Source organism: Hyperoodon ampullatus (genome assembly GCF_949752795.1).
Source record: "Hyperoodon ampullatus genome assembly, chromosome: 1".
NCBI classification, from domain to species: Eukaryota; Metazoa; Chordata; class Mammalia; order Artiodactyla; family Ziphiidae; genus Hyperoodon; species Hyperoodon ampullatus.
In genome coordinates this window covers 27555553-27579959 of record NC_136914.1, presented here as the reverse complement: position 1 = coordinate 27579959, position 24407 = coordinate 27555553, and the positions used below count along the sequence as shown (strand labels likewise).

General features: G+C 41.1%; 2 protein-coding genes across 3 annotated transcripts; both read left to right on the top strand.

Moving 5' to 3' along the window:
• Positions 1-579: 579 nt before the first annotated feature.
• LOC307051602 (HMG box transcription factor BBX-like) lies at positions 580-3400 on the top strand (the record flags this gene model as incomplete). The annotated part of the gene is given in 2 exon segments (XM_079702051.1): positions 580-3305; positions 3307-3400. Coding segments are annotated over 2 exon segments (2820 nt in total).
• A 15714-nt stretch (positions 3401-19114) lies between these two features.
• LOC307067011 (HMG box transcription factor BBX-like) lies at positions 19115-21847 on the top strand (the record flags this gene model as incomplete). 2 transcript variants are annotated; one of them, XM_079724248.1, is made up of 2 exons in its annotated part: positions 19115-21314; positions 21465-21847. In XM_079724248.1, the coding sequence occupies 2 exons, from the start codon at positions 19115-19117 to the stop codon at positions 21845-21847; spliced, it is 2583 nt and encodes an 860-aa protein (XP_079580374.1). The 2 variants fall into 2 exon arrangements, with proteins under 2 accessions (XP_079580374.1, XP_079580373.1); XM_079724247.1 differs by having other exon boundaries at positions 19115-21847.
• Positions 21848-24407: the final 2560 nt, after the last annotated feature.

Sequence of the window (24407 nt, the reverse complement as noted above, 5' to 3'; positions counted from 1 at the left end):
GGATTAAGGTTTAAGAAAATATTTTATATGTTTAGAAGAGTTGAGAGTCATTCTTATTTTTTTAGGGAAGAAATTGTATTTAATTAGATTAATTAATTAATCATTTTTAGTTGAAGTATAGTTGATTTACAATGTTGTGTTAGTTTTAGGTGTACAGCACAGTGATTCATATATATATATTCTTCTTCAGATTCTTTTCCATTATAGGTTATTACCAAATATTGAGTATAGTTCCCTGTGCCATAGAGTAGGTCCTTATTGGTTATGAGAGTCACTCTTTAAAACTCAGAATATTGGAGTGTGCAGTGAAGCGGAGGCAGAGCGGCTCCGCGAGCTCCTCTCTCTCCACTTTCCCATAGAGAACCCCTGACTGGCCGCTGAGGGCGAGCCACACACACGCCCTCGCGCCCGGCGAACCCGCGAAGTCAGTATCATATGACACAGGCTTTGCCGCAGTTCATCTTCCTCCCTGTGTACTTTCCGTTTGCCTTCCTGGAATTCTGCTGCATCACAGAAGCTGGAAGTTCTGATGTTCCATTGAAATCACGATGGAAAGTCTTGACTTGACCGGTCAGAGTAATGAAAGGCGGTAATAGAAATAAAGATTATTCCGCAGAAGGAGAAGGAGCTGGAAAAGGACCAAAACGAAAGTGCCTTCAGTGGCATCCATTGCTAGCAAAGCAACTTCTTGACTTTTCAGAAGAGGAAGAAGAGGAAGACGAAGAGGAGGATATTGATAAGGTTCAACTTCTTTGGGCCGCTGGTCTAGAGCAAGATGGTGAAACTGAAGATGATGAATCACCAGAACAGCGAGCCCGGAGACCAATGAATGCATTTCTCTTATTTTGCAAACGTCATCGCTCTCTTGTACGTCAGGAACACCCCAGGCTTGATAACCGAGGTGCTACCAAGATACTAGCTGATTGGTGGGCTGTTCTCGATCCAAAGGAAAAGCAGAAATACACAGACATGGCCAAGGAGTATAAACATGCATTTATGAAAGCAAATCCTGGCTACAAATGGTGTGCTACCACAAACAAGCCTGTGAAATCCCCAACATCCACTGTCAATCCACGGGAGAAACTATGGGCCTTCCCATCTGACTCTTCAAGAGCCTTGCCAAGCCCCAAGAAAACAAAGCCTGAAGAAATGCCTCAGCTTAACTTTGGGATGGCTGATCCTACTCAAATGGGAGGCCTGAGCATGCTGCTTTTAGCTGCAGAACATGTTCTTGGGACACCAGAGATATCCTCTGGCACTTGCAGGCCTGATGTTTCAGAATCCTCTGAATTGCGTCAGAAGTCACCATTATTTCAGTTTGCCGAGATATCTTCAGGTACCTCCCACCCTGATGTTCCGTCAAAACAATGTCAAGCATCAGCCTTGTTTCAGTTTGCAGAGATTTGTTCGAAGACTTCACAGTTGGGCGGTGCTGAACCTGTAAAACGCTGTGGAAAGTCTGCCCTCTTTCAACTGGCAGAGATGTGCCTGGCATCAGAGGGGGTGAAAATGGAAGAATCAAAGCTAATAAAAGCCAAAGAATCAGATGGCGGAAGAATTCAAGAATTGGAGAAGGGCAAGGAAGAAAGAGAAATGAAAATGGAGAAAATCGATGAAGCCAGGTTCCAGAAAGAAGCAGAATTTGAAAAATCAGCTAAGGAAAATGTAAGAGATTCTAAGGAATTACGAAATTTTGAGGAGCTGCGAATGGATGATATAATGGGTATAGAAATGGAAGCTCCTAAAGCAATTAAAAAGGAAGAATTAGAAGACGATCAAAAATGTAGTCACTTCCCTGATTTTTCTTACTCTGGCAGTAGCAAGATAATAATAAGCGATGTTCCCAGTAGAAAGGATCCCATGTGCCATCCTCATGGCATTAGGATCATCGAGGATCCCACAGCATTAAGCAAACCAGACAAGCTAAAAAAGAAAAAGAAGAAAAACAAAATGGATCGACATGGAAATGATAAATCCACACCCAAGCAGACTTGCCAAAAGAGGCAGTCCTCGGAATCTGATATCGAGAGTGTCATGTACACCATTGAAGCTGTTGCAAAGGGAGACTGGGGCATCGAGAAGCTTGGAGATACCCCTCGCAAGAAGGTCCATACATCCTCGAGTGGCAAGGGAAGCATTTTGGATGCCAAGCCACCAAAGAAGAGAGTGAAATCAAGAGAGAAGAAAATGTCAAAGGAGAAATCCTCAGACACCAGCCAAGAGTCAAGACCTCAAGATTTTATCAGTATTTCTGCCAGCAAGAACATTTCTGGTGAGGTACCAGAGGGTATAAAAGCAGAACCTTTGACCCCTACGGAGGCTGCATTACCACCCAGTCTATCGGGACAGGCCAAGCCTGAGGACAGTGAGTGTCACAGAAAAATAGAGACTTGTGGCTCCCGGAAATCTGAGAGGTCTTGCAAAGGTGCTCTTTATAAAACCCTGGTGTCTGAGGGTATGCTCACGTCTCTGCGAGCTAATGTTGGCAGAGGGAAACGAAGGTCAGGAAAAGGAAAGTCCTCTGATCATGAAGAGTGTTGGCATGAAGAAAGCTGGACGTTTCACCAGAGTGGGACCAGTGGAAGCAAGAAGTTCAAGAAGACAAAGGCAAAGGAAGACTCTCTCCTTGGCTCAGCAAAGCTGTGTGAAGAATTTGAAAAGAAATTCCACAGCCTCCCTCAGTATAGTCCTGTTACATTTGACGAGAAATGTGTACCTGTCCCAAGAAAAAAGAAGAAGACTGGACATATGTCCTCAGAACCGACCAAAACCAGCAAAGGTCCTTTCCAGTCTGAGAAAAAGAACTTATTCCACAAAATTGTCAGCAAATACAAGCACAAAAAGGAGAAGCCTAATGGTCCGGAAAAAGGAAGTGGGGATAAATGGTCAAACAAGCAACTCTTCTTGGCTGCCATTCACCCTACAGAAGCCGTATTTTCAGAAGACAGAAACACCACAGAGCCTGCTTATAAGGTTAAAAATGCCCCATCCATTCCCAACACTCCAGAGCCAACAACAGCGCAAGAACCCTTGGTGGGCAGTCAAAAGAGAAAAGCAAGGAAAACCAAGATCACACACCTTGTCAGGACAGCAGATGGCCGGGTATCACCAGCAGGAGGTACTTTGGATGACAAACCAAAGGAACAACTGCAGAGGAGTCTTGTTAAGGTGACCGAGACAGGCTGCAATGACGAATGCTCACACAACCAAGAGGCCACGGAGACGCGGAGCAGCACCCCGGAGATGCCCGCCGTGTCTGCGTTCTTCAGCCTCGCTGCGCTGGCCGGAGTGGCTGCCGTGGAAAATGCATAGAAGTCAGAGATCCACTCCGCTCACCCATGACGGACAGCCAAAAGAAATGCCCCAGACTCCTGTACTTATTTCTTGCGCTGACCAGTGAAGCGCCCTTTAATTGTAAAACATTGTGCTTTACCTACTACCCTAGCCTTGTCTTTATTGAGAGATGCTAGTGAGTCCATGTGGTGGAAACTAGAGACAGCAAACAAGTGCTTGTTGCCCTACACGGCCCAGATTCACTTGAAGCAGAAGTTGGCACCCTGGGCCAGTTTGTTCTTTCAGAACCCAGAGTCTTTGAGGGTGATGTTGTCTGTCTGATAATGAGCAGAAATGGGATGATCCTAGAGCTTTGCTTTCTATTGAAGGCTTTTGATGGTAATAGGTGGTAACTTGGTAAAAGGCTGCCTTTACTGTAGCTCATCCAGCATCTCTTTTACCAACCAGAGAGTGTGAAACTAGTTTCATATATTACCTAGTTATTCTTTCCAAACAAAAACAAAAAACAAAAAAACAAAAACTGACACACTGCACTAGTTATTATTAGATATTCTTAGTCTTTTTTGTACATGGAGGTTTATGTTCTAAGATGGTTTATATAATAGGTTATACCTACATTTATATTGTAGAATAATATTAAAAAGCCTCTTCCAGAGACTCCCAAACAGCACGGGCAGGCAGATGTACCAGTGTTAGCGGTGTATGCTCGGCCTTGTGGTCCATCTATTCTGCACTTTTATATTTCCCACCAGAGTGGTAGTTTGCTGGCCAAAAGAGAAAGGGAGAGATGAAGAAAAATTACAGTTCTTACAAGCAGAATTTGTTTCTTAGCCTTGAGTGACCAAGAAGAATTTGCTTGGGTCCAATTGTGGCGAATATTTTCCCAGACAGGGGAAGAGTCCAGCAGATTACAGATTACTGATGTTTTCATGCCTTGAGGATTCTTTTATTTTTACACAAGGGTCTGAGTGACCAATGGATCGTTCATACAGACAAAAAAAGAAACATAGTATTCAGAAGTGACCTTAGTATTACTTCACTATTGAGAACACATTGAAGACACACTCACTTTGTGTGGTCTTTGAGCTACAGCCCTTTTACATGCATCCCAGACAGACTGGACGGGTAGCAATTGCTATGCACAGCCTAATTGGCACTGCAGGTTTTTAGAGCCATTTTGAGTTTTTGTGGTTACGGAGGTATTGATGAGGGAGGTGTGCCTGACCAGAGTGGGACTCGCAGTTATAGATCCACCTGCAAGTTTCCTGTTTCCTTTTCATGTTTTGTTGCTTTTGAACATAAAACCAACTATACATATTCCAGTGCAACAGGATTAACTGGCTTAGAACATTCAACATATTGACTCCACCACCTGACGTTCACAGTATCTTGTTTCTTAGCAACAGATGTAAAGTGATAAATCAAAATTAGTCGGCGGCTACAGATTTTACAGGGTATTTGTTCCATAGCACAAAGTATTTCCCCACTCTTGCATCACAGCACAAACTACCAAATTTTAATTATTGGATTCCAGCAATAATTTTTACTGGTTTTCAAAGTGGCGGAATTTTGATAGTGTTAGTTCAAGTTGGAAACTTTTGAATTAGATCTCTAAATGGTGACAGTTTACAAGGTTTTATCTAGCTATCTTATTTATACTTGACTGAATTGTAATGATGATTTTTTTTCTAATCGTAATTTGACCTAATAGCCATACAAAAAAATGACTCTATTAGTACTGACTAGGTTTAGCTTTTCACGGTTGTAGATGTTACTTCAGTTTCGGTGCGGGAAAACATGTACAACATACTAACAGAATTGAAAAAGAACAGAGAGATTTGGGCTCTTTATTTTTTCAAAGCAGGTAAAGAGGGCATCAGGGCATTGGAACGGTGTCCTCAAAAATGCATATTCCTTGTGGGCATGGAGGAAGAAGGAATTAGTAAGCAAGGTTAATCAGAGGCAGAAGCTTAGCCCCATTCACACAGAAATAAATCAGGTGAGCAACCCCAGATTTTAGCATGATATTTTTACTATGATGCTGTTGTATTAATATTTTCTAAATTTCGAAACACAAAGTGAATGTTTGAAAATTGCTGGGTCCCAGTGTTGGTGGCTGTTGGAGTTTCTGGACCACTTGCTAGCAGTGATTTAAAACTTATAATTAGCTAAAATCCAAAAAAAAAAAAAAAATCAACAACAAAAATTGTTTGGTGCAGAACATGCACCTTGACAGTGGCACTAACTTGTTATTCTCTAGAACATGTTAGAATAGGTCTATTTTTGCCAGTGCCCTCTCCTCCAGTCCTCTGATTACGTTTCACTAGAGTTCCTTAACAGAGTGCTGTATATTCATGGGACCCTTTTTAAAAAGAAGCAAAACAAAAGATGACTTTTTTCTATGTGATTAATATATCTTACTTGATGTGCTTTTCCTAAACCTCAGTGGCTTTTCCCTTAGGCAGGGGTCGGGGTGGAGGGCAACCTACTGGATACGACTGTTTTCAGATACTTTAGAAAAAAAAAAACAACCCACCTTTTTGTAGACATGCTTAATTTTTAAGCGGTTAGGCACTGAGAGTAGCAGAAATCCTGCAAAGCTTTATAGTCTTTTCGACGCTCACCTTGTCATTTCTCTGAGTAATGTCTTGATTTCAAAAATAGTGCTTTTCTCATGCCCTGAATCCACTGGAGAGGGGTGTTGGTATTTTCAGGTAACAACATTTGTGAGCACACATATTGCAGACCAACATGTAGTACCCTCCCCCATTTATCATTTTCATTTCACTTCTCTCATTCTTTTTTATTTTGGAAAATCCTATTGCTATGGTGTGTACCTTCATCTGCCAGCAAACACCATCTACACTAACATTTGTCCCACAAGCATCCTCAAGAGAAAAAGTTGTTGCACCTTATGTATATCTCAAGCAAACCAAAATATGATGCTCTTCTGCTTTTGTTTTATTCTAAATTGTTGTATCATATCTTTCTGAAACCATTCTGAATCTAGTTGAAATTCTCAATATTTATGCTTTTACCTTAATTTCTAGATTCAAACCTGTGTATAAATTTTTGAACAAAAGATTTATATCCTAGCCCTTCTGTGTGTTGCTGGAAGTGGATGATTTAGTCTCAGATGGAGACACAGTACTGTTCCAGTTTTCTTTAGCCTTTTATTTATTTAGTTATTCTGGGTATTTTCCTATGTAATTTTGAAGTGTGTAGAGTATATTATAGTTACTGAAGCTGCAGCTCTAAGAAGCTGAGTGAAAGAGAGAAAATACTGTAAGACGCCCTTCTTAAGTGTTTGTTTGTTTGGATAACTGTAATGAGGCCAGGAAAAGGCAAAAGGTCCCACAGCCACTTTGAAGACACAGGTTCTTATCCCCAAACTAGGTTAGGTCCCAGATTTTAGATCAAAATGGTGAATTCTTGAAAGCCCTCTTTTTTAAAAGGATATATCATACCATTGTAATTCTGACAGTCTTTTCCCCCCCGAAAATATATTTATTTAATTCCGTCAGATGAGCTTTCTACCAGTGCCCCCTCAAAGCCATGCTGAACTCATTCCCACGTTGTCACTGTTATTATAGTTCCTGCCATTCAAACTGCTGCAGAGAAAAAAAGGGATGGAACACTATGAACAAAAAGGAGCATCTGAACGGGTCTGGTTATTTAGAATCCAACTTGTGTAATCCCTGTCACTCTCTTATCAAGTCAGATGCTACTCTGCCTGAGTCATAGAAAATTTTGTTTGCACTCTGTAGTCCTTGGCTCCTCCTCTGGAAATGTTTGCACCTATGTAAAATCTCAAGCAGATTATAAATCAATACAGCACTAGGAGTAAGCTGAAAACTGAATGACATGTTTTGTTTATACAGTTCTGGGGGAGGGATGGGGAATATCAAGTAACTCTGTTCCAAGTTTGGCATTTGGCATTAATGTGAAGCAGTGGGACCATGCTGCCTGCTAAAGTACTGTATGAATCCTAAGTGTTCTGGAGACCAGCAGCTGGAGGCTGGAGGCCAGCATCCATAGAGCAAAGGGGAAGCATCGCCGCTTCTTGGGGGAAAAGGAAGGAAGTCGTGCAAGGCCTGGAGTCCTCATTTGTAAAGGGAAAGTCGGGGTGTACGGGATGCTGTGAGAAGGTTCACCTTTGATTGCACTGCTCCACAGAGCCCTCAGATAAGGCCAATCCTAATGGGCTACCTCGGCTTTAACGGTTAATTTCAGTAAGTCCTGTTTCAAAGGTTTGTCTTTTTTTGCTTCTACCGTCAGTGCCACTGTTTTCCACTGCAGTGTTTTGACTTCCCAAACCACCTTCTCCAGAGAGAACAATGTATTGCTGAAAATGGGCAGTAGAAGCAAATGCTCTTATTACAGTTGACCTATAAAGTATTCAGAGTGACTGTTAGGTGGGAATTAAAATTTAGCTTTCCCCACATAGGATCTTGTTTTGCACCTTATAAAGAGTGTACTAATTGTTAATTAGGTGTTGCTTTTATTTATACAAGCATTCCCAAAGAATTAGATTTGGATTTTTTGTTTATTTGAGTTTGGGAATTTTTTATTTTACAGTTATCTTATTTAGATTGACTAACATCATACTTACAATAAAAAAAGAAACAGTGGTTCAGTTCATCTTACCAGATATGTCTGGTGATGTATTCAGAGTCTGATGGACTGCTTTGCTTTTATATAGTTTGGAAGTGATAGTGAAGTTGATTATACCCCGTATTAAATGACCTTGTCCTTTTCACTGGGGACATTATCTTACATTTTAGAAAAAGAAGCAGCAAAAGAGTGAACAACAAGACAAGTACATTTGATTCCCCTCATACACCTCCATCTGTTTGTGCTACGCTTTCCTTAAAAATATCAATATACATTTTCTTCACACATACAAAAAGTTTCCTCTCCTGGCCAAATTTTATTTGCGGTGGTATGATTTATGCTAATAACGGAAAAGAGGAAACCTTGTACTTAGAAGTTCGGTGGCCACTGTTTCCTTGTTGCAGTCAGTGGTCAAAATTGTTCCTGCCCTGAAGTTGATCTTTTTATTTATTTATTTATTTATTTTTTAATTTTTTTATTAGTTTCTGCTTAATAACAAAGTGAATCAGTCATACATGTACCTCTGTTCCCACATCCCTTCCCTCATGCATCTCCCTCCCTCCCACCCTCCCCATCCCACCCCTCCAGGCGGTCACAAAGCACCGAGCTGATCTCCCTGTGCTCTGCGGCTGCTTCCCACTATCTATCTACCTTACGTTTGGTAGTGTATATATGTCCATGCCTCTCTTTCGCTTTGTCACAGCTTACCCTTCCCCCTCCCCATATCCTCAAGTCCATTCTCAAGTAGGTCTGTGTCTTTATGCCCGTTTTACCCCTAGGTTCTTCATGACATTTTTTTTAAAATTCCATATATATGTGTTAGCATACGGTATTTGTCTTTCTCTTTCTGACTTACTTCACTCTGTATGACAGACTCTAGGTCTCTCCACCTCGTTACAAATAGCTCAGTTTCGTTTCTTTTTATGGCTGAGTAATATTCCATTGTATATATGTGCCACATCTTCTTTATCCATTCATCGGATGATGGACACTTAGGTTGTTTCTATCTCCGGGCTATTGTGAATAGAGCTGCAATGAACCTTTTGGTACATGTCTCTTTTTGAATTATGGTTTTCTCAGGGTATATGCCTCGTAGTGGGATTGCTGGGTCATATGGTAGTTCTATTTTTAGTTTTTTAAGGAACCTCCATACTGTTCTCCATAGTGGCTGTACCAATTCACATTCCCACCAGCAGTGCAAGAGTGTTCCCTTTTCTCCACACCCTCTCCAGCATTTATTGTTTCTAGATTTCTTGATGATGGCCATTCTGACTGGAGTGAGATGATATCTCATTGTAGTTTTGATTTGCATTTCTCTAATGATTAATGATGTTGAGCATTCTTTCATGTGTTTGTTGGCAGTCTGTATATCTTCTGTGGAGAAATGCCTATTTAAGTCTTCTGCCCATTTTTGGATTGGGTTGTTTGTTTTTTTGCTATTGAGCCGCATGAGCTGCTTATAAATTGTGGAGATTAACCCTTTGTCAGTTGCTTCATTTGCAAATATTTTCTCCCATTCTGAGGGTTGTCTTTTGGTCTTGTTTATGGTTTCCTTTGCTGTGCAAAAGCTTTGAAGTTTCATTAGGTCCCATTTGTTTATCTTTGTTTTTAGTTCCATTTCTCTAGGAGGTGGGTCCAAAAGGATCTTGCTGTGATTTATGTCATAGAGTGTTCTGCCTATGTTTTCCTCTAAGAGTTTGATAGTTTCTGGCCTTCCATTTAGGTCTTTAATCCATTTTGAGCTTATTTTTGTGTATGGTGTTAGGGAATGATCTAATCTCATACTTTTACATGTCCCTGTCCAGTTTTCCCAGCACCACTTATTGAAGAGGCTGTCCTTTCTCCACTGTACATTCCTGCCTCCTTTATCAAAGATAAGTTGACCATATGTGCGTGGGTTGATCTCTGGGCTTTCTATCCTGTTCCATTGATCTATCTTTCTGTTTCTGTGCCAGTACCACACTGTCTTGTTTACTGTAGCTTTGTAGTATAGTCTGAAGTCAGGGAGCCTGATTCCTCCAGCTCCGTTTTTCGTTCTCAAGATTGCTTTGGCTATTCGGGGTCTTTTTTTTTTCCAAACAAATTTTGAAATTTTTTGTTCTACTTCTGTGAAAAATGCCAGTGGTAGTTTGATAGGGATTGCATTGAATCTGTAGATTGCTTTGGGTAGTAGAGTCATTTTCACAATATTGATTCTTCCAATCCAGAAGCATGGTATATCTCTCCATCTATTTGTATCATCTTTAATTTCTTTCATCAGTGTCTTATAATTTTCTGCATACAGGTCTTTTGTCTCCTTAGGTAGGTTTATTCCTAGATATTTTATTCTTTTTGTTGCAATGGTAAATGGGAGTGTTTTCTTGATTTCATTTTCAGATGTTTCATCGTTAGTGTACAGGAATGCCAGAGATTTCTGTGCATTAATTTTGTATCCTGCTACTTTACCAAATTCATTGATTAGCTCTAGTAGTTTTCTGGTAGCATCTTTAGGATTCTCTATGTATAGTATCATGTCATCTGCAAACAGTGACAGCTTTACTTCTTCTTTTCCGATTTGGATTCCTTTTATTTCCTTTTCTTCTCTGATTGCTGTGGCGAAAACTTCCAAAACTAGGTTGAATAAGAGTGGTGAGAGTGGGCAACCTTGTCTTGTTCTTGATCTTAGTGGAAATGGTTTCAGTTTTCCACCATTGAGGACAATGTTGGCTGTGGGTTTGTCATATATGGCCTTTATTAGGTTGAGGAAAGTTCCCTCTATGCCTACTTTCTGCAGGGTTTTTATCATAAATGGGTGTTGAATTTTGTCAAAAGCTTTCTCTGCATCTGTTGAGATGATCATATGGTTTTTCTTCTTCAGTTTGTTAATATGGTGTATCACATTGATTGATTTGCGTATATTGAGTAATCCTTGCATTCCTGGAATAAACCCCACTTGATCATGGTGTATGATCCTTTTAATGTGCTGTTGGATTCTGTTTCCTGGTATTTTGTTGAGGATTTTTGCATCTATGTTCATCAGTGATATTGGCCTGTAGTTTTCTTTCTTTGTGACATCCTTGCCTGGTTTTGGTATCAAGGTGATGGTGACCTCGTAGAATGAGTTTGGGAGTGTTCCTTCCTCTGAAATTGTTTGGAAGAGTTTGAGAAGGATGGGTGTTAGCTCTTCTCTAAATGTTTGATCGAATTCGCCTGTGAAGCCATCTGGTCCTGGGCTTTTGTTTGTTGGAAGATTTGTAATCCCAGTTTCAATTTCAGGGCTTGTGATTGGTCTATTCATATTTTCTATTTCTTCCTGATTCAGTCTTGGCAGGTTGTGCATTTCTAAGAATTTGTCCATTTCTTCCAGGTTGTCCATTTGATTGGCATAGAGTTGCTTGTAGTAATCTCTCATGATCTTTTGTATTTCTGCAGCGTCAGTTGTTACTTCTCCTTTTTCATTTCTAATTCTATTGATTTGAGTCTTCTCCCTTTTTTTCTTGATGAGTCTGGCTAATGGTTTGTCAATTCCTTAAGTTGATCTTTATGCACAGAATTAGTTATTGTGAACATTACTACTCTTTCCAGAGATTTTCTAATAACTTGGGCCAGAACTGGTTACCGAGGAGCAAGGACCTAATTCCATGCCTCCACACCCTCCCACTGCACCGCACCACACGTCTTACCTCACAAGCTCTAACCTAAATCACAGAGGCACGCGTTTGGTGGACTAACCATGACCTCCCCTGGCGGCCTCAGGGGAGTGCTCACGTCCACTGACACCTCACTTTAGTGCCTCAGCTCGTAGCGGCAGAACTGGGGTGGGGGAGGTTTGTGATCTGGAGCTCAGCACATGCTCGGCAACATGTTTCTCATTTCCTTAGCATTCATGGCTTGCTCTCAGGAATCTGTTGAAAAGGAATAAAAACCACCTGAGAGTCCACGTTACCAGATTATGAACTTTTCCCATAGGTTTGAATTGCTTACTTACCTGTTATAAATTAACCACAGCTTCATTTGACCACCAGGTCTTAAGTCTGTTGACAGTTTTCAGCATGACCGAATGGCTCATTTTTCTTGCTTTCAGAAATTGGCTTGGTTCTCTTTAGAGTTGGTGTAAACATGCCATGTAATAAATGATTTCCACTTAATGGTACAACAGAATTATTGCTTTCTTAGATGTATGTGTCGTAAAAGTCAATCTACACGTTTATATAATTTCTTTCCTCAAAGTCTTATACTTAATTTGATATTTCTAAAACTTGCACATGTAAGTCATGTGTATAACATGCTAAAGTACTTTAACTGTGATCTTAAAACTGAATAAAAAATATTTAATAAAAAATCAGAATATTGGGCTTCCCTGGTGGCGCAGTGGTTGAGAGACCACCTGCCGATGCAGGGGACGCGGGTTCGTGCCCCGATCCGGGAAGATCCTACATGCCGCAGAGTGGCTGGGCCCGTGAGCCATGGCTGCTGAGCCTACGCGTCTGGAGCCCGTGCTCCACAACAGGAGAGGCCACAGCAGTGAGAGGCCTGCGTACCGCAAACAAAACAAAACAAAACAAAAAAACTCAGAATATTTTAGTATTGCAAGAGTTCTGCAGCTCTTAATAGTTTGTAAATCCACTATCTCATTTGTAATTAACATTCCCAATTCTCTTACTCTATGCCTTTTTATAAGGGAATAGTTAAGACAACTTTCTTTGTTGAAAAGGGTATAAGGTATGACAAAGCCCTGAGATATTTCAGGAAATTGTATTTATTGAGAAACTGACCAAGAACCCACATTTTTCCCTGTTACTGTAAGAAGTCTCCAGAGAAAGATTTTCAAAGACTGTCAGTTCAGTTCTTCTCACTGGAAGAAGTCTGGCTCTTTTGATCCCTAACTGAATTTACATAAATCATCTACCTTTGACCATTCAGAGGTACTTAAGAACATTGCTTTTGTTCTGGACCATATGATGTATTTTAAAATTTAAAGTTGAAACATAACATATAGTGCTTCTTTGCAAATATGAGTCCAAATAAGAACAGAAATCAGTCACTGTAGAAAAACATGTAGCCCAACAGAAATCTTGACTGGGCAAGGAAGCTTCACCTACTTCACCTAGGGACGAACCCGCGTCCCCTGCATCGGCAGGCGGACTCTCAACCACTGCGCCACCAGGGAAGCCCTGAAAGGAATTTTTTATCCAAAGTTTATAATGAGTGTCTACAAATCAGTGAGAAAATTACAAATGCCCAGTTTAAAACTGGGCAAAGGATAAAGACAAGTTATTCACAGAGCAAACTGTATAAATAATAAATCAACACATAAAAAAATGTTCAACCTCACTAGAAATCAGGGAAAAGCCAATTTAAACATGAGATAGTATTTTTAACTTCAAATTGGGGGGGAAAACCGAAAGAGGGAGTGTTGAGGAAGGATTTGGGAACCAGTTCTTTACATATAGTACTGATAAGGTTGTAAATTTCAGGGAAATTTGTGAAGGAACATTTCAAAAGTTTATACATCCAGCAGTTCTACTTCTATAAATCTTTCCTAGAGATATGTGTACCTGTGTGCAAATTTATATTTACAAAGAAATATTTTCTGCTGCATTGTTGGCAATGACAAAAAATTAGAAGGAACCCAAATTCCCATCAATATGAGTGGTTAAATGACAGTAGAGCCATACTCTAGAATGCTCAGCTTCCAGTAACCAGAATAAGCTCAACCAATGTGCACTGATGTGAAAAATTTCCAAGATACATCTTAACCCCCTTGGTAGTATTCTTTTTTTTTTTTTTAATTTAATTAATTTATTTTTGGCTGTGTTGGGTCTTCGTTTCTGTGCGTGGCTTTCTCTAGTTGCGGCGAGCGGGGGCCTCTCTTCATCACGGTGCGCGGGCCTCTCACGGTCGCGGCCTCTCTTGTTGCGGAGCACAAGCTCCAGACGCGCAGGCTCAGTAGTTGTGGCTCACGGGCCTAGTTGCTCCACGGCATGTGGGATCTTCCCAGACCAGGGCTCGAACCCGTGTCCCCTGCATTGGCAGGCGGGTTCTCAACCACTGCGCCACCAGGGAAGCCCCGGTAGTATTCTTTATATCTTAAAATGTGCATACCTATGACACATAAATTCCATGTCTAATTTTCTGTCCTACAAACCTACGAAAAGCTACAGACTTCTGATCAATATCCCCCAAACTATTGTCAATTGTAAGAAGTATGTCCAAAAGAAAAAAAAAAGAATCAGAAATCTGTTCAAAACCAGCAGATTTTAAAGAACTAATTATCCCCTCACCCACCTCTGTTTTGCTAGAGCAACACTGGAAGACTGCAACTAGGAAAGAGAGCAAGCCTAACTCCCACCTCAAATCTTGTCTCTCAACTACAGGGTATGATGAAGTCATTTAAAAAATATATTTAAAGGAGACTGAACCCTTAGGTGAAAGACCCCAAGAAGTTATTTCCCTAAAATAGACAGTAAATAAGGAATTTGGAATGAGTTGCAGTGGAAAGATGTGAAATGTCTTTCTTTGGGTCTTCTTAAAATGATAACATTCCCACATATGTCTGCAGTGTTTTAAATATTTTACATTTATGTAGTAAACATTGAAAGACAGAAAGACAGAGGTTATTTCCAACTAGATGTTATCCTTTCCCCCCAATGGAACTATGCTTTCCTTTCTAGACACATGAGCTCTCCTTTTTCGAGTCTGAGATTGGAAGTTCTCATGGTTGAATTGTTAACACATTTATCTTTATTTGGGTTGAGTTTGATCCAGCTACTCTGAAGACTATGGTTTCTTCACTAAAAATTGCTTCAGTTGTAGATTTATCACCTGGTTGGCAAACACTGGCTAACTTCAGGCACAAGAACATTACTCTGAACCTGGGTGTGGTTAGTGAGATAGAAACCAACATTATTTTTTCCTTCATGATATGAAATATACTCTATCTTTACTCCCAGGGTTTTGTCCAAAAAACTCATAAAACATAAATTGACTCTGCCATTCAGACTCCCATGTTCTCCTCCAATGGACACAGCAAAGTCTAAGTTCAATTACACCAAGACTGATGCCAAATTTCAAAAAACGAGAGCACCCTCCATTTCTGCTAGTGCCAGGTGTGTTGTTCCAGGTGCACAGAAGTATCTTAAAAAGTCTTAGTAAATCTCATTCTACAATAAATAATTACTCAACAAGTTCTCTCTGGACCAGGGTATACTAAGCCAGTGTCTGCTTTGTATTGCAGGTGAAGAAGTTTGTGGTCTTTCATGGAGCTTCCGTTTACCAACCTGGAAATGGCATTCATTTTATTGGCTTTTGTTATCTTTTCCCTCTTTACTGTGGCTTCCATCTACACTGACCCGGATGAGAGGAATGAAGGTAAACAGAGAGAGCTCTTCATAAGAGTCCCCGTTTCCTTTCCCCACCCAATCATCTTTCTCTATGGTTTGATTTGGTTTAGTTTCTATTCTGTATGTGAGAATGAGTTTGTTTTGGGGTGTGCTGTGTGTGTGTGTGTGTGTGTGTGTGTATGAGAGAAAGCAGACAGAGAGACAGAGAAGGAGAGTTTTATTAAATAGCCTGAAATATCTACTGTGGCATTTTACCATTATTTATTAAGAGAGGTTTGGAAATGGAAATGATTATTCACATGACTTTTAATCCCAGAATTTTGCAGGTCTTATGCTCTGAATTTTATATATATATATATATATATATATATATATATATGTATATGTATATATATAATTTTTCTTTCACCATCCTCCCATCACTGCCCCTCATCCCTGTCCCCCATCAGAAACTTAAAATGTGCAAAAAGCACAATATCTTTCAAAGTCATTAAAGGTAATTTTCACAGGCTAAATGCAAGTTCACAAGAAACAAATTCCATTATTGTATACATATATGGTGTGTGGAGGTGTGCATTTTTGTTCAACTATAAATAAGAAGGAAAAGAATTAAAGGTTTTTTCCTAATGAGCTCTTGTCAAAGCCCAAACTTTCAAAAAAAATGTAGAAGCGTTTAAAAAACTCAACACCACATGTTTGCTTATTGCCAATCATAACAATTATTAGCAATAATATGTAATTTAAATGGCAGTTCTTGGTATTTCACTGTAGTTCAGGTCCTACCAAATTTCACACAAAATTAATGGTGACTGACCATTTTTGAGGGCAAAAATTATATATATATATATATGGCATATGCTAAGGAAATAATATATGTTTGTAGAGAATAAGATAAAATCATAAAAAGAAAACTGTGCTTCCTAAAATTGTGATACCTCTCCATCAATTTCTGGCTGTGAAAGAAGTGCTCTCTGTAAAAGACAATAGTATTCTCCATCTTATAAACATACTACATTTACAGAAGTAGAAAACAAGAAGCCACAGTAAACAGACATTCCAATTCGTGCTGACATGAAGATTGGGAAGCATAACTGGAGTCCGTAAAGTCTTTTTCATGCTCCATATTGTTTTAGTTTAAAATGGGTTTGGCTGAAAGAAAGAGTAAGAGCAAAATTGCAGTTACTTTAACTAGATGATAATGTCTTTCTCTCACACATAAAGGAAGCCTGGGGGTAGGAAGTTCCCTCCTGACACGACTCCCTGGTGTCCTGGACCCAGGCCACACTGTCTTGGTTCCCTCCCATCTTCTATGGCAGCTCCCATGTCCGGCACTGACCCAGCTGGCCCATCTTCCACTATCATCTATGCATGCCTGTCAGCAAGAAGAAGCAAGAGGGCACACCTCTGTCTTTTAAGAGTGCTCCCAGAACCTACACTCACCACTTCCCTTTGGCCAGAATTTAGTCCACGGACATACCCAAAGGAAAGCTGGGAAATGTAATAGTTATTCTGGGAGTTGTGTGCGGAGCAAAAACTTGGGGTTTTGTTCCTAAAGGAAGAGGGGTACACCCAGCAGTGTCTGCCAGACACGTAGACTCCTAACCATGCATTCACTACGGGGCTGGTAGTCATGAAATCGGGGAATATTTGAGCTAGAAGGAATGTTAAGAGAGCATCTGATTTACTGATGCTTAACCAGAACTGAATATCAGAAAGGCACCTCATACTTGGGGCCCATCACAAACCCAGCAAATACGCATTTCTGGGTGTCCCACCTGGCCACGTGTCTTTAAACAAGACCCCCTACCCACCCCGCCCCCATTTTTCTAGCTTTCTTCTCTGGTTAAGAAGCATTGACCAACTGTTCATATTTCAGATGTGACCACAGAGACCAACAAATGTTTAGTGAGCTTCTCAGGTGCTCAGTTAATTAGCAGAAGAGCCAAAACTAGAGCACAGACTCCCCGTTGCAAGTTCCTGCCCCCTCTCTGCACCCCTGTGATTCCCCAGTTATGATCTATGGACACGGAGAATCAGAAGACTGGGCCAGTCATAGAAATTTACCTTTCCTTTATACTTCTGTATTCCGTTTTTCATAAGTTCCTTTTTCTTCTGCTCTATTCCTCCTATATCTGAGGTCTACTTTCCAAGCTAAAGCAATTCCTCCATTTGAATACTGTTCACTAACAGAACTAGACCCAGCTGCCCAAGAATTCTCATCGAAGAACACCCTTGCTTCCCTTCGTGACCACCAGGTCGGTGCCAAGCACAATTTTGCATGAAAGTACAAAATGTATACACTTTCCTAAATGTGGTAAGACACAGGAGTAAAACCCACCTTCATTAAAATTGCAGGGCTATTTTAATCTCCTTTCTGGCACAAGCAGAGAATTGCAGGGGCCACAAAAATAAACTTAAGAGAGGCAGATTTAATTTCACATGCTTATTTAAAATCCGATAGACTCAGCTATGGGTAATGGAGAATCTAAATCTGAATGGGACTCAGCTCCTATGTCAGGGAGCTGATTGTCTCATGGAGGATTCAGTTGTATAACCATAGCAGACCCAGTGAATTGGCTACCAGAGTTTTCAACTAAGGAAGAGGGGGCCAGAACGGAAGCTCTTTCTTTGGGGTATTGCGGTGGGCTTCACGGAAGAGTTGGCCACCCTGATGCAGGTGATATTGACAGAGTAGGGTGGGTGGGGTGCATTCCAACTAAGAAAACAGCTTAAGGAAAATTACCTGACCGAAAACAATTAAATGTATAAGAGGAAAAATCAGCTATAGTTTGGAATGTACCTTAAGTCCAACAAGGAATTGAACAGAACTGATCATTGGCCAGAATCTTCTCAAGTCCTTCAGAGGTCAGAAGACGAACAAAGCATTTTAACAGGGAGTCTCTTAAACGTAAGAGATGGGTGCCTCTGACCTCAGCCTCCCACGTGAGAGCAAAGGCTCTCAAGCTCTAACTTGCACATAAGTCACCTAGAGATTTTATGAAAAAGTAGACTACTGTTCAGTAGGTCTGGGTAGGAGCTGAGATTCTGCATTTCTAAGAAGCTTCCAGGTGACGACCATGGTCTAGAAGACGAGCCCAGCCACAGATGTGACACTTGCAGGCCCCAGGGGGCCAAGCTCATCTGTGTGCAGCAGGGGAGGCGGGAGCTTGGCTACGTGGCTGGGCGTCCACGTTCCGTCCCGTAAGCAAGGCCCTACAGGACACGGGGCAGACCCAGAGCTGGAGGGCAGGGCCTCAGCCTCCAGCACAGCGCAGTCTTGCCTCAGGTCCTAACGTGTCAGGAGTGGGTGTATTAAGGTTTAAGAAAATAGTTTATATGTTTAGAAGAGTTGAGAGTCATTCTTATTTTTTTAGGGAAGAAATTGTATTTAATTAGGTTAATTAATCATTTTTAGTTGAAGTATAGTTGATTTACAATGTTGTGTTAGTTTTAGGTGTACAGCACAGTGATTCATATACATATATTCTTCTTCAGGTTCTTTTCCATTATAGGTTATTACCAAATATTGAGTATAGTTCCCTGTGCCATAGAGTAGGTTCTTATTGGTTATGAGAGTCACTCTTTAAAGATCAGAATATTGGAGTGTGCAGTGAAGCGGAGGCAGAGCGGCTCCGCGAGCTCCTCTCTCTCCACTTTCCCATAGAGAAGCCCTGACTGGCCGCTGAGGGCGAGCCACACACACGCCCTCGCGCCCGGCGAACCCGCGAGGTCAGTATCATATGACATAGGCTTTGCCGCAGTTCATCTTCCTCCCTGTGTACTTTCCGTTTGCCTTCCTGGAATTCTGCTGCATCACAGAAGCTGGAAGTTCTGATGTTCCATTGAAATCACGATGGAAAGTCTTGACTTGACCGGTCAGACTAATGAAAGGCAGTAATAGAAATAAAGATTATTCCGCAGAAGGAGAAGGAGCTGGAAAAGGACCAAAACGAAAGTGCCTTCAGTGGCATCCATTGCTAGCAAAGCAACTTCTTGACTTTTCAGAAGAGGAAGAAGAGGAAGACGAAGAGGAGGATATTGATAAGGTTCAACTTCTTTGGGCCGCTGGTCTAGAGCAAGATGGTGAAACTGAAGATGATGAATCACCAGAACAGCGAGCCCGGAGACCAATGAATGCATTTCTCTTATTTTGCAAACGTCATCGCTCTCTTGTATGTCAGGAACACCCCAGGCTTGATAACCGAGGTGCTACCAAGATACTAGCTGATTGGTGGGCTGTTCTCGATCCAAAGGAAAAGCAGAAATACACAGACATGGCCAAGGAGTATAAACATGCATTTATGAAAGCAAATCCTGGCTACAAATGGTGTGCTACCACAAACAAGCCTGTGAAATCCCCAACATCCACTGTCAATCCACGGGAGAAACTATGGGCCTTCCCATCTGACTCTTCAAGAGCCTTGCCAAGGCCCAAGAAAACAAAGCCTGAAGAAATGCCTCAGCTTAACTTTGGGATGGCTGATCCTACTCAAATGGGAGGCCTGAGCATGCTGCTTTTAGCTGCAGAACATGTTCTTGGGACACCAGAGATATCCTCTGGCACTTGCAGGCCTGATGTTTCAGAATCCTCTGAATTGCATCAGAAGTCACCATTATTTCAGTTTGCCGAGATATCTTCAGGTACCTCCCACCCTGATGTTCCTTCAAAACAATGTCAAGCATCAGCCTTATTTCAGTTTGCAGAGATTTGTTCGAAGACTTCACAGTTGGGCGGTGCTGAACCTGTAAAACGCTGTGGAAAGTCTGCCCTCTTTCAACTGGCAGAGATGTGCCTGGCATCAGAGGGGGTGAAAATGGAAGAATCAAAGCTAATAAAAGCCAAAGAATCAGATGGCGGAAGAATTCAAGAATTGGAGAAGGGCAAGGAAGAAAGAGAAATGAAAATGGAGAAAATCGATGAAGCCAGGTTCCAGAAAGAAGCAGAATTTGAAACATCAGCTAAGGAAAATGTAAGAGATTCTAAGGAATTAAGTAATTTTGAGGAGCTGCGAATGGATGATATAATGGGTATAGAAATGGAAGCTCCTAAAGCAATTAAAAAGGAAGAATTAGAAGAAGATCAAAAATGTAGTCACTTCCCTGATTTTTCTTACTCTGGCAGTAGCAAGATAATAATAAGCGATGTTCCCAGTAGAAAGGATCCCATGTGCCATCCTCATGGCATTAGGATCATCGAGGATCCCACAGCATTAAGCAAACCAGACAAGCTAAAAAAGAAAAAGAAGAAAAACAAAATGGATCGACATGGAAATGATAAATCCACACCCAAGCAGACTTGCCAAAAGAGGCAGTCCTCGGAATCTGATATCGAGAGTGTCATGTACACCATTGAAGCTGTTGCAAAGGGAGACTGGGGCATCGAGAAGCTTGGAGATACCCCTCGCAAGAAGGTCCATACATCCTCGAGTGGCAAGGGAAGCATTTTGGATGCCAAGCCACCAAAGAAGAAAGTGAAATCAAGAGAGAAGAAAATGTCAAAGGAGAAATCCTCAGACACCAGCCAAGAGTCAAGACCTCAAGATTTTATCAGTATTTCTGCCAGCAAGAACATTTCTGGTGAGGTACCAGAGGGTATAAAAGCAGAACCTTTGACCCCTACGGAGGATGCATTACCACCCAGTCTATCGGGACAGGCCAAGCCTGAGGACAGTGAGTGTCACAGAAAAATAGAGACTTGTGGCTCCCGGAAATCTGAGAGGTCTTGCAAAGGTGCTCTTTATAAAACCCTGGTGTCTGAGGGTATGCTCACGTCTCTGCGAGCTAATGTTGGCAGAGGGAAGCGAAGGTCAGGAAAAGGAAAGTCCTCTGATCATGAAGAGTGTTGGCATGAAGAAAGCTGGACATTTCACCAGAGTGGGACCAGTGGAAGCAAGAAGTTCAAGAAGACAAAGGCAAAGGAAGACTCTCTCCTTGGCTCAGCAAAGCTGGATGAAGAATTTGAAAAGAAATTCCACAGCCTCCCTCAGTATAGTCCTGTTACATTTGACGAGAAATGTGTACCTGTCCCAAGAAAAAAGAAGAAGACTGGACATATGTCCTCAGAACCGACCAAAACCAGCAAAGGTCCTTTCCAGTCTGAGAAAAAGAACTTATTCCACAAAATTGTCAGCAAATACAAGCACAAAAAGGAGAAGCCTAATGGTCCGGAAAAAGGAAGTGGGGATAAATGGTCAAACAAGCAACTCTTCTTGGCTGCCATTCACCCTACAGAAGCCATATTTTCAGAAGACAGAAACACCACAGAGCCTGCTTATAAGGTTAAAAATGCCCCATCCATTCCCAACACTCCAGAGCCAACAACAGTGCAAGAACACTTGGTGGGCAGTCAAAAGAGAAAAGCAAGGAAAACCAAGATCACACACCTTGTCAGGACAGCAGATGGCCGGGTATCACCAGCAGGAGGTACTTTGGATGACAAACCAAAGGAACAACTGCAGAGGAGTCTCGTTAAGGTGACCGAGACAGGCTGCAATGACGAATGCTCACACAACCAAGAGGCCACGGAGACGCGGAGCAGCACCCCGGAGATGCCCGCCATGTCTGCGTTCTTCAGCCTCGCTGCGCTGGCCGGAGTGGCTGCCGTGGAAAATGCATAGAAGTCAGAGATCCACTCCGCTCACCCATGACGGACAGCCAAAAGAAATGCCCCAGACTCCTGTACTTATTTCTTGCGCTGACCAGTGAAGCGCCCTTTAATTGTAAAACATTGTGCTTTACCTACTACCCTAGCCTTGTCTTTATTGAGAGATGCTAGTGAGTCCATGTGGTGGAAACTAGAGACAGCAAACAAGTGCTTGTTGCCCTACACGGCCCAGATTCACTTGAAGCAGAAGTTGGCACCCTGGGCCAGTTTGTTCTTTCAGAACCCAGAGTCTTTGAGGGTGATGTTGTCTGTCTGATAATGAGCAGAAATGGGATGATCCTAGAGCTTTGCTTTCTATTGAAGGCTTTTGATGGTAATAGGTGGTAACTTGGTAAAAGGCTGCCTTTACTGTAGCTCATCCAGCATCTCTTTTACCAACCAGAGAGTGTGAAACTAGTTTCATATATTACCTAGTTATTCTTTCCAAACAAAAACAAAAAACAAAAAAACAAAAACTGACACACTGCACTAGTTATTATTAGATATTCTTAGTCTTTTTTGTACATGGAGGTTTATGTTCTAAGATGGTTTATATAATAGGTTATACCTACATTTATATTGTAGAATAATATTAAAAAGCCTCTTCCAGAGACTCCCAAACAGCACGGGCAGGCAGATGTACCAGTGTTAGCGGTGTATGCTCGGCCTTGTGGTCCATCTATTCTGCACTTTTATATTTGCCACCAGAGTGGTAGTTTGCTGGCCAAAAGAGAAAGAGAGAGAAGAAGAAAAATTACAGTTCTTACAGCAGAATTTGTTTCTTAGCCTTGAGTGACCAAGAAGAATTTGCTTGGGTCCAATTGTGGCGAATATTTTCCCAGACAGGGGAAGAGTCCAGCAGATTACAGATTACTGATGTTTTCATGCCTTGAGGATTCTTTTATTTTTACACAAGGGTCTGAGTGACCAATGGATCGTTCATACAGACAAAAAAAGAAACATAGTATTCAGAAGTGACCTTAGTATTACTTCACTATTGAGAACACATTGAAGACACACTCACTTTGTGTGGTCTTTGAGCTACAGCCCTTTTACATGCATCCCAGACAGACTGGACGGGTAGCAATTGCTATGCACAGCCTAATTGGCACTGCAGGTTTTTAGAGCCATTTTGAGTTTTTGTGGTTACGGAGGTATTGATGAGGGAGGTGTGCCTGACCAGAGTGGGACTCGCAGTTATAGATCCACCTGCAAGTTTCCTGTTTCCTTTTCATGTTTTGTTGCTTTTGAACATAAAACCAACTATACATATTCCAGTGCATCTGGAATAACTGGCTTAGAACATTCAACATATTGACTCCACCACCTGACGTTCACAGTATCTTGTTTCTTAGCAACAGATGCAAAGTGATAAATCAAAATTAGTCGGCGGCTACAGATTTTACAGGGTATTTGTTCCATAGCACAAAGTATTTCCCCACTCTTGCATCACAGCACAAACTACCAAATTATAATTATTGGATTCCAGCAATAATTTTTACTGGTTTGCAAACTGGTGGAATTTTGATAGTGTTAGCTCAAGTTTGAAACTTTTGAATTAGATCTCTAAATGGTGACAGTTTACAAGGTTTATCTAGCTATCGTATTTATACTTGACTGAATTGTAATGATGATTTCTATTTTCTAATCGTAATTTGACCTAATAGCCATTCAAAAAAATGACTCTATGAGTACTGACTAGGTTTAGCTTTTCACGGTTGTAGATATTACATCAGTTTCGGTGCTGGAAAATATGTACAACATACTAACAGAATTGAAAAAGAACAGAGAGATTTGGGCTTTTTTTTTTTTTTCAAAGCAGGTAAAGAGGGCATCAGGGCATTGGAACGGTGTCCTCAAAAATGCATATTCCATGTGGGCATGGAGGAGGAAGGAATTAGTAAGCAAGGTTAATCAGAGGCAGAAGCTTAGCCCCATTCACACAGAAATAAATCAGGTGAGCAACCCCAGATTTTAGCATGATATTTTTACTATGATGCTGTTGTATTAATATTTTCTAAATTTCGAAACACAAAGTGAATGTTTGAAAATTGCTGGGTCCCAGTGTTGGTGGCTGTTGGAGTTTCTGGACCACTTGCTAGCAGTGATTTAAAAATTATAATTAGCTAAAATCCAAAAAAAAAAAAAAATCAACAACAAAAATTGTTTGGTGCAGAACATGCACCTTGACAATGGCACTAACTTGTTATTCTCTAGAACATGTTAGAATAGGTCTATTTTTGCCAGTGCCCTCTCCTCCAATCCTCTGATTACATTTCACTAGAGTTCCTTAACAGAGTGCTGTATATTCATGGGACCTTTTTTAAAAAGAAGCAAAACAAAAGATGACTCTTTTCTATGTGATTAATATATCTTACTTGATCTGCTTTTCCTAAACCTCAGTGGCTTTTCCCTTAGGCAGGGGTCGGGGTGGAGGGCAACCTATTGGATACGACTGTTTTCAGATACTTTAGAAAAAAAAAAAAACCCACCTTTTTGTAGACATGCTTAATTTTTAAGCGGTTAGGCACTGA